The sequence below is a fragment of the Zerene cesonia genome, chromosome 24 (genome assembly GCF_012273895.1).
Source record: "Zerene cesonia ecotype Mississippi chromosome 24, Zerene_cesonia_1.1, whole genome shotgun sequence".
Lineage (NCBI taxonomy): Eukaryota > Metazoa > Arthropoda > Insecta > Lepidoptera > Pieridae > Zerene > Zerene cesonia.
In genome coordinates this window covers 3,704,783-3,715,365 of record NC_052125.1, presented here as the reverse complement: position 1 = coordinate 3,715,365, position 10,583 = coordinate 3,704,783, and the positions used below count along the sequence as shown (strand labels likewise).

The 10,583-nt window shown below is 34.0% G+C and overlaps 2 protein-coding genes across 2 annotated transcripts in view; one reads left to right on the top strand and one right to left on the bottom strand.

The window, feature by feature from the left end:
* LOC119836479 (aspartate--tRNA ligase, cytoplasmic) overlaps positions 1-7,039 on the bottom strand; it is a 13,305-nt gene extending 6,266 nt beyond the window's left edge. Inside the window, exons 1-7 of the mRNA XM_038361817.1 lie at positions 6,889-7,039; positions 4,876-4,996; positions 4,258-4,420; positions 3,369-3,504; positions 1,833-2,010; positions 1,219-1,363; positions 110-261 (exon numbers count right to left, since the gene is read on the bottom strand). Of these exons, the coding sequence (XP_038217745.1) occupies positions 110-261; positions 1,219-1,363; positions 1,833-2,010; positions 3,369-3,504; positions 4,258-4,420; positions 4,876-4,989 (888 nt within the window). The 5' untranslated portion in view covers positions 4,990-4,996; positions 6,889-7,039. The remainder of the gene's footprint in view (positions 1-109; positions 262-1,218; positions 1,364-1,832; positions 2,011-3,368; positions 3,505-4,257; positions 4,421-4,875; positions 4,997-6,888) is intronic.
* Positions 7,040-7,992: 953 nt separating this feature from the next.
* On the top strand, positions 7,993-9,641 carry LOC119836371. Its single transcript, XM_038361676.1, has 4 exons — positions 7,993-8,155; positions 8,269-8,444; positions 8,807-8,895; positions 9,218-9,641. The coding sequence occupies exons 1-4, from the start codon at positions 7,993-7,995 to the stop codon at positions 9,627-9,629; spliced, it is 840 nt and encodes a 279-aa protein (XP_038217604.1). The 3' UTR covers positions 9,630-9,641.
* The last annotated feature ends 942 nt before the right edge of the window (positions 9,642-10,583 follow it).

The window sequence follows — 10,583 nt, the reverse complement described above, 5'->3', positions numbered from 1 at the left end:
CACCACCCAGGGGACACGTGTGGGGTGGGTCTAAGGGTAGATGGTATTTCCCACGGACGCAAGTAACTTCATCCCCCATAGGGGAGGAAATAATAAAAAAATCGCTCACTTTATCGAAATCGGCCGCGATCGCCATCTGCTTGTAGAGTTGCGGGCTCTGCGCCAGGTACGCGGACGACTTGAAGTAGGACACCGTGAACACGTTCGCGCCGCCCTCCGACGCGGCCGATATTATCTTCGGCGTGTGGATTTCAACGAAACCTGCGAAGGAAAAAGGATAGTGCGGTTTTATGACAGCACGGTAGAAGTGAAATATTTCTGAAGTGAAACTTCTTTAGAATCGTTTTGATTTCAAAGCTGATGCAACGAAAAAACGACAGGTAAGAGACAGAAATACAAAAATGTGTAGAATGAAGCTGGCAACGAATGAGACAGAAATATACATACTATTTTATATTTTATATGTACTCATCTCATTCTTTTGTCGATTTACTGAAGTTTCACTTCTATCGTGTGTGAATCGCAAACACACCTTTTTTTTTCACACTTTTACACTTTATTCAGCACATATAAATGGGAAAGATTGACATATGAGGATGACGAAAACGAGTAAGTTAAGAAACATTTAAGGCTATAAAAGCGGCCTTATCGCTTATAAGCGATCTCTGCCAGGCAACCTTTGGATATTTTATAATTTAACATTAGAGTATAAATAGATCACGAGAATTAAATAAAATGATACTAAAACACATACACAATTTGGCATACTTACATTTAATGTAGAGAAACTCAAGTGTTAAACTATTTTATTAATAATTATTAACTTAAATTTAACTGGAGTTAGGCGGTTTTCAGTCTTTGTAAAATAGTTCAAAATCAAGAAAATGTTATGTCACTGTCTCTTGTATTTTAATTTTAATGAACTACAATAATATTAAACTACTAGCTTTCCGCCCGTAGCTTCGCCTGCGTCCTAAGGAAATTCCGCTGGAAATTATATGTGTCGCTGCAATTAACTAGTCTATTTAATTCTCTAGCCACTTGTCTAACGCCAGACACAATCATACCACAAATTCGCTCCGTTGCGACGTGAAAGAAAGGCAAACAAACAAACACACTTTCGCATTTATAACGTTACATAGTAAGCCCTAATTAATAGCAAATAAGCCCTAAGTTGTCTGAAATGTTATTACATATATTGTATTAGTATATACCCACCCCGTTGTGTAAGTATGTCCCTAAAGAGCCTGCAAACGCCTGCTTCTATGCGGAAGATCGCTTGGTTGGCTGGTGTGCGCAGGTCTAGGACACGGTTGTCTAACCTAGTGTCTTGGTTTACTCTTATCTTGAGGGCTTCGGGGTCCTGAATATGCAAGTTGATATAATTTTTTATACAAATGATAATGAAAACACTTCATTTACAATAAAATAAAAGAGAACAATTAAAGAAGACAGAAAAAAACATAACACATTATTATACTAAATAGTTATTGAAGTGAAACTTCTTTAGAATCGTTGTGATTTCAAAGCTGATGCAACGGAAAAAACGACAGGTAAGAGACACAAATACAAAAATAAAATGTGCAGAATGAAGCCGGTAAAGAATGAGACAGAGATATACACTAATTTATATTTTATATATATCCATCTCATTCTTTTATCGATTTACTGAAGTTTCACTTCTATCGTGTGTGAATCGCACACACACATTTTTTTAGTGACATAAATTCAATAATGACCTAAAACACATATTAAATAAAAACATACATATAAAAACTCTTTTTATTTCTTTTTTATATGATAAACTAAAAAAAAAATACCAAAAAACTCACATCAGATATCTCCGGTCGCGCCGCATCCTCGATCTGCAGCGGCAGCTGCGCGCGCGCAGGCGACACCACCCACACCTGCCGCCCGCTCAGCTCGAGCCGCTGCACCGTGCACGACTCCACCGCTGCGCCCGTCTTCACTACAGTCGCTTGGATGTCCACTATTGACTCCTTTGTTATGCTGTTCGTTGAGAAATGAAATAATTTTGAAAAAATTATGCGGTGATGACAAGTCTATTATATGAAGAGGGATTTTTTGATTATGGGAACACATAGAGGTCGTTTTGTCGCTTCTCGTACGTTGAAATGACAATGTAATTAACTATTGAGAGTTTAAGATTACAGAGAATAGAAAAACAGTAATTTTCATATTATATGAATGTTTTTTATAAATAAAAACGTACATTTAAAATAAATCAATATATATAAATAATTCAAATAAATTCATTTTTACTTAAACGTTGTGACAACAAATTTAATTACCTAAAATGATAAAATGAAATTATACATCTATTAAAAAATTTTGCAGTCTGACACTCGACTTGTGCCATATACTCTAAATTAAATTGCAATTTTGTCATATCCTTTTCCACATCAAACATGTAATAACTTTACTTTAAATTTTATGCGTCTGATACAGACCAGACGGTGTCTTTGTATTGCTTATTGCAATAAAAATATAATTATCTGGTCTGATATATACGAAAAAAAATTATGGGCTTTATTTTATATCGTATAAATACCAGCATGGTAGCTTAATTATGCCTATCCACCCCGGCTTTACCTGTGTTACATACATAGCTTGTAGCACTCAGGGATCAAGCATATATCCAATGGTGAAATATTTTTTTGAAATCGGATCAGCTTTTCCTGCGACATTATAAGTGAAGTACAGATAAAAAAAATGCTGATGAATAGCCTCATCATATCATCAGCTCATACACGTTCCCACAGCTGGGACACAGGCCTCCTATGAGGGTTCAGGCCATAATCCACCACGCTGGCCAAGTGCGGGTTGGCAGATGTCACATGTCACATTGATTATATTCCGTTTTTCCAACTCTGCTGCGTTTAATCAATTTCTATAAGTGACGGATTTTATCTTAATACAATTATTAGCTAATTAACATGCAAATCACCTTATCTTACAGCGCAAACTACTGGACCCATCGGCCTGAAATTGGGCATGCAGATACCCATTATTATGTAAGCATCCGGTGTCAATGGATTTTGATAAATTCTACCTTCAAGGGGATAAAATAGAGAATGAAAGTATGTATCATAGAAATTTTTGATACCAAACAACAGTTGGTCCTATCCTATCCTATTATTATTATAAATACGAAAGTTTGTTAAGAAGGTGTGTATGTTTGTAACTCTTTCACGCAAAAACTACTGAACCGATTGCAATGAAATTTGGTACGTAGACAGCTGGACAACTGGAATAGCACATAGGCAACTTTTTATCCCTATATTCCTACGGAATACGGACTTACGCGGGTGAAACCGCGGGGCACAACTAGTCTCATATAAACTCACTTGCCAGTAAACTTGACCATCTGCTTGCTGACGCTGTTTTCATCGCTGACGCTGATAAGCAACTGTACAGTGCTGGAATTCTGTCGCAGCACTGCGAAACACTGTTTCCCCTTCGCTCTTGTTGTTTGGAGGCGAGCTGAAAATTTTAAATCAAATTATTTGTTTTTTTTTGTTAGAAAATATTTTATTTCATTAAATAACTTCAAATATAATGATAAAAATTATAATCTGAATATATATAAATGGACTAAATTATTAATAATATATTTATAATTCATGTATATAAAAGAAGGTGGTGTTAGTTACACTATTTATAACTCAAGAACGGATTAACCGATTTGGCTGAAAATTTGTGAGGTAGCTTTGAACCAGGAGATGGACATAGGATAGTTTTTATCCCGGAAATCCCACGGAAACGGGAATATGCGAGAAAGACCCCGGGTCTATCTTTCCTGCGACTACGCGGGCGAAGCCGCGGGCGGAGAGCTTGTTTATAATGTATTTATAATTATTAATAATAACTAAATTATTGAATATTATTATATGGTCTAAATTACTGATCTAAACTACTATAACTTAAAAGATATGATAGTTAATATTATTTCAATGACAAAATGGGCTTCGGGCGGAGGCGGGAATTATAGCTAGTAAATATATGTTGTTTTCCTTATTTGTGAGACTATCATAAAAAAACAGACATCATTTCTTGGGTCCCAAACTATCTCTGTACCAAAGGTCATCCAAATCAGCCCAGTACATCCTGATATTCCCGCGTTCAAACAAACTCATCAGCTGTATACATCCGACTAGTAGTTCCTGAGATAAGCGCGTTCAAACAAACAAATTAGCTAGTAGATTGTGTAAAGATAAAATATAGGTGCAAACCCACCTCGTACCCACACGGTCTGGCCGACCACCTTTTCGCTCAAATCCTTCACATCCACATAGACCCTGTCTCTGTGGTCTCCGTCAGAGTTTATCAGTTTGTACACACCGTACAGTCCCTGCGATATATCCGGTTCGGACGTCTCGTTTTGCGCTGGGTTCGCACCCTGTGATAGTCAATATATTAACATTAATACAAAAGAAAAAACAAACACACTAAATAAAATTAGGAAACAAACGAAAAAAGGGACCACTTTTTACCACTCATAAATTTTTACAGAGTTGCCGGTTTTAATCATTCTTTTTATATTGATTATTGTAAGTATTGGTTCCATATAAATATGGAAAAAGAAAAATCTACCCAAAGAGTGGGAAAAAAGGGTCGATATTTGTATATGTTAGTAACAAGTTTTGTAGGTTTTCACGTATTTATACTAAGTGATTTATGGTTAATTTATATTATATATTACACAAGCGATACATGCAACAATTTGTTAAATCATCGCGACTTTTACACTATGACTATTTTATTGTGCCTACAGCGTGTTGTGAGCATTTATTCGCTGGACGAGCATTTAATGGTCTTTGAGCATAACACACAAACAAACACGTAACGCCTCACCTTATGTTCAGCCTTCTTCTGCTGTTTCTCAGCAGCTTTCGCCGCTTTCTTTGCTGCTTTCTTGCTCGGCGCTTCTCCCTCTACGGGAGGGTTGGCTTCTTCCGAGACAACCATTGTAAAGCTGAAAAATAATGTAAAATTAATACGATTATACTTAGTATTTTCTTGTGTTTTATTTTACGCGAGTATTACACATTTAGAAAATAAAAACTTTTTGACGGATTTTAAACGCGATTTATTCATTATATTATTATTTACCCGACGTTTCGAACACTTTACAGCGAGCTTTCAGTCTCCCCATGACCACTCTTTAATTTCTTAATGTTTATACTTCTTGAATTTTTGACGAAACATTTCTTTCACATTTTAGATGCGTATATCTCGTCAACTGTTTATTTTAGAAAAAAACCTAATGCAAAACCTACATTTTTTTTTAAATACCTATTCAAAGGAACCCCATTGATTGACATATTTGTGAATTAATTTTCCATCCCCCAATTACATGTATGGCTAGCCACCCCTAAAGGAAGAACCTAATATTGATCTATCACAATACAAAATTTTCTCAAAATCTACTTGAAACCTACTTCTTACTTAACTTACTTTTAAGTGATTAAAACACATACAAACATTTGCTAACCATTATTTTGGGGTCTACAAAACAACTACAATGCAGAGAAACACTTAAAAGATATTTATTGTACAGAAATACAAATTTTAGACTAGGCACACCTGCACTATTATTATAAAGAGAATACTTTTGTATTTTTGTATGTTTGTAATATTTTGACACAAAAACCACTGACTGATTTCCAACGATTTTTCCACCATTAGAAAGCTGGAGCTTCACTGAGTGACATAGGCTATAATTGTACCACGGGTGAAGCCAGGGCGAACCTAGAGTGGTACATATATAGTCTAATGAGGGATCACATATATAATAAACAGAGAGAATTTTTAAAATTGGTTATGTGTTCTTTCATGAGATTAGCGCATTCAATAAAACAAATAAACAAACTATTTAACGTTTTTTATAATAAGTGCAGATAACACATTTAACCACAGTGTAATGAGCATTGAATTAAATCTATCTGTATGAATCAATATGAGAAAAGTTAAGTGTGCATCCGTGATTTCCTTATCTCTAAAACCACTAAACCAAGTCAAATGGGACTTTCCCTGAAAAATGGTCATCAGTTTTATAAATGCTTAATAGTATAAAACAAAGTCACTTTAAACAGTCTGTGTGTCTGTATGCTATATCTTTAAAATATATGTATCAGAATTTGATGGGGTTTTTTTTAAGATAGAGTAATCCAAAGAATGGTTCATACAGGCATATATGATGTATTATTGCATCAATGCAATGCCGAGGCATATAACTAGTAAATAATAAATCAAATCATATAGAATCATTTAAATTTCAGAGTTTCAACATTATTTCATAAAAAATGTGCATGTGGTGTATAGATATAATGTGGTTATAAATTCTAAAAATAGATTGTTAGAAATATTGTAGTTTGTTATAACATATTTTTTACTTTAAGACCTGGAAATATTACAACACATAAATAGTAATTTTATAATAAGTCCTGGGTTTGAAGCAAAAATAGCCTCTCTTATCAAGCCATACAGAGTGTCGAACACACAGAAACATTTAATTGTTAGGAGTTAGGACATTGTGTGTGTTATTTATAGGATGTTAAACAACACACCACGAAATTAGATTCTCTTTTAATCATGGTTTCCTTCATGAAAATGCTAAAATTATCTATAACTTTATTCTTATTAGAAGGTTTTGAATTATAACCAACGAAAGGCCGCATCCTACTCAGCGCTGTTGTAATGTTATACGGACAATTAAAACTAGCACATAAATATACGTGACTGAAATTAATCAACAATGACACATTAATGCTATAGTTATAAGAACTTATAAATATTAAATTTCACAACAAAACATTACATCGTGCAAAATATTAAAAACGAAATAAATTAATGTCAATTGCTTACCTTTTTTAAAAATTAATCAAAAGTATTGCCGGTTTGATGCCTATTGGTTTATTTCAAGTGTTTTCACTTATCTAAAATAAACTTTTATTTAGGGCATAGGTTATATCAGATTGTCCGACAAATAACTTTTAACTTTACATTTTAATGTCAATTATCCGTCAAACACATCATATGGTTGACATGTGACAGAAGTCATGCGTGTCAATTAAATGTCAAATTTCTGTTTTTAAAATCTAGGTGTTGTCTGTTGTGAAGGAACTTTATATATTATTTAAACCTATCTAACGTTAAAATATTTTACAAATAATTACTTTGATCAAACATCATTATAAAAAAGATTATGACTTTAGCAGGTAATTGATCTGCCTGATCCTAGGGATTTTGTTAGTTTAAATACATCTAACTACTGACATAATATTTGAGGAACTCTTTACTGAAACTCTAATTTATAAATTTTGAGACATTTTGTCTGTCACTTGCCAATTCGTTTATTTTTACATTGTTGGAAAAAATACATTTGCAAAATATCCTAGACAGATGTGTAAAATTTTTGTTCAAAATGACCAAAAATATAACTGGCCCTGACTTAAAAATAAGCGAGGCTGTGTATTATCAAAACAATATAAATCTAAACCAAAATGCCCGTTTTTACTGCGAATATTCCCTCTATTCTCAAAATTGGAGACAGGATCGAAATCGGTGGGAGAATCAAGGAAAATGCTAGAAAGTCAGTATATATGTCTCGATTGTTAATTTTTTAATATTGTCTGCAACGTTTCTACTGATAATAAGTGGTAATGATATCTTTACGAATATTTTATGGAAATTCCTATTCAACTATAATAAAGAACGTTGATCAAACAAGTAAGGAATATACGCTATCTGTATAGCATAATTAGAAATTAACTCATATATTTCGTCTCATTTATCAGCGTTTATATTTGTCAGCGTTATAACCACTGCAACTTAACAAAACATTAATACCGTCATTGTGAAAGCTAACCTGAGTTGCCAATATAATTATTCTTCTTCTTATTATTATTTATTATTATATTAATTTTCCCATTCTTCAAAATTCGGTTCATACATGGCAACACTGACAGGATGTCAATAAACCTATGTGCTCAAGAGGGGGAAGAACCGCGTGACGTAGTCCTGCATTTCGACGTGAGATTTCATCGCGACAACATCATTTCATTGTCTAGGAGAAATGGCGTATGGATTGGAAGTGGGAATTTGGACACTAATTATAACATGTTTGTCCCTGGTATGATTTTAAACTCTGTACGCAGTGCGAAGTAAATAATTTATTGTTTTGCATATTCGGGTAATTAGACTCGTTTATTGAAATGCAAAACAGATCAATTACCTTTTTTTCAGGCACTATATTCCGTATAATATTCGAAGTGAAGGACACAGATGTGATCACTATATATTGCCAGGGGAAGTTTCATTCAAACTTCCTGCCGAAAATACCTCTGACCATGGCACGCTACATCGTTGCCTGGGCTGATGTGGAGAGGATCACGCATTGCTACTTCCATCTGGCAGATAAGGTAATAACTTACCCTATAGCTTTATTTCTAGTAATATTAAAACAGTCAAAATTATTGATACTGCTCGTAAAGTGTAAGTGAAATAGATAGATGTTAGAGTAAATAACAAATATATTCTATCATCTATCTTTTTCAAGCAAAATCTTGTGTAACTATTGTTGGGTTACGTATCAACTACAAAGTGTTCCGGAATTTCTATTAAGTAATGAGGTTCCATATGTTATAATTTATTTTTAAATTGCCATTTTCTTCTTTTCTGAGCCAGCACTAATACTTTGAATTTATAAATACTTTTTTTGTATACTTTCGTTGTAAAGTAAATATAAGATGAAGGTGACGCAAGTTAATATTAAGTATTTCAGGGTGAAGGCGATGACCCTGCAACTGGTCTGATGGCGACGCAGTCCCCTCGGCCCGGGTTGACGCCTGTTCTTGCAGGTGAAAAACGATGGTAATTTAAAATAAACTCTACACACGACTTGGCGGTTAGAAACTATACAATACAATTTAGATTTTTGTTTATTATGTCCCTTCATCCAGTCTATAGCTATAATTCTAAATAAATTAATGTTCCTACTACATAATACTTTGTACCACAGGAGCTTCATCTAACATTTTATTTCATCAATTTATTTTATTTAACAGGCTACAATATAAATATCACAAAATTATATTGTACTTGCTGTTCTTAAATCATTCAAGTTTCATTTTACAATTATGTAAACTATAAAAACTTTTTAAATTTTATCAAGGAATCAAAGAATATTTTTCAGTCCAAGAATCCCAAAGAAATCGTCACCAGGCTCTCCCCACCACCATTCCTCCAACGAGAGCTCGGATGATGAAATAAAATCTAGACCTAAGGCTGAAGGTCGTGCAGATAGATTTTTCTACGACACCCTTATGTGCCAATCACCGGACATGAAGTTTGGCTCTCCAGATACTTCCAAATATCGCCGTGAAAAAGCTGAATATAGCAGAAAATACCGAGACTGTACTGAAACAGATAAAAACGATACAGATTTGTCCGAGGAGATAGTATCAAAAAATATGGAATCCTCTATAGCTGAATCCGACGACAATATGATGCCAGTGCTAGGTTTGAAAAAAAGATCGCGTCGCGGTAAATTCGCGCCATTTGCACAAGTTGTCAACTTTATGGGGAAGAGCGGGAAAAGAAATTAATTGTCTAGTATGTACGGCACACACACACATAATAAATAAACCTTTTTGAATGGTTAAATTTTTGTATTAACTTTTTGAAATTGTGTTGTTATTGTTATAATTTAAAGGAAATAAATGAGAAGTTATGTGATTTGTTTGTACAAAAAGGAAAATTTATTTTTTGCTGTGTTGGTTTCATGATAATATTTATAAAACCTTGTTCATTTTGCAGTGAAGGAAAACTTAATTGGTATCCCAATTCTGCCAAATTGTTAGATATAAAAATTATCAAAATCAATTTAAGTGATATATTATACAAGTAGCTGTTGCACGCAGCTTGGTCCTAATACATTTTTATGGTACAAATTTTCATCCCCTTAATAAAAATCCTTTCTTAGTCGATGCCTACGTCATTACTTATATCTTCATGCCAGGTTCAGTAGTTTGTGCTGTGTGTTGACTAGATCAATATTGTAATCATTGAAATAATGTTTCGTATTGGTTGTGATGGTTCTTAATCATCTCAATAGATGACATGGGGTGCCCCTTAGGCACATGAAACCGAAAGAGTAGAAGAAATTCGATTACTGTGGCAGGATCACGGGTGGCCGAGAGGCTAGGCGTTGCTACGGTTAGGCAAGATACGCAGGTTCGAATCCTGCCTCGTGATCAAATTTTTTCTATTCTTTCAAAATTTCTCATTTATAAAGCATTTCAATGCTATAAAAAAACTAAAAATTAAACTATTAACTCATTATTTTTTTGCTCCTAGGTTGTATAGGTTTTTTTTTAAACTGTTTACCTTGAAATTGTTACTTGTCCTGCCCTTATACTCGTAGTATACTAGTTGAATACTGGATGGTCTAATATTAAACCTATCCTAAATATCATTAAAAAAAAAACCTCCGCCTCCTTGGTACAGTGGTTAACGCGTGAGCGTAGAACCGAGGGGTCCTGGGTTCAATTCCCAGTGGG

Coding starts and splice junctions, on each gene's coding strand:
- LOC119836371 (XM_038361676.1), top strand. CDS start 7,993: ATGTCAATAAACCTATGTGCTCAAGAGGGGGAAGAACCGCGTGACGTA. Junction 8,445..8,806: donor ACTTCCATCTGGCAGATAAG/GTAATAACTTAC, acceptor TAAGTATTTCAG/GGTGAAGGCGATGACCCTGC. Junction 8,896..9,217: donor CTTGCAGGTGAAAAACGATG/GTAATTTAAAAT, acceptor AATATTTTTCAG/TCCAAGAATCCCAAAGAAAT.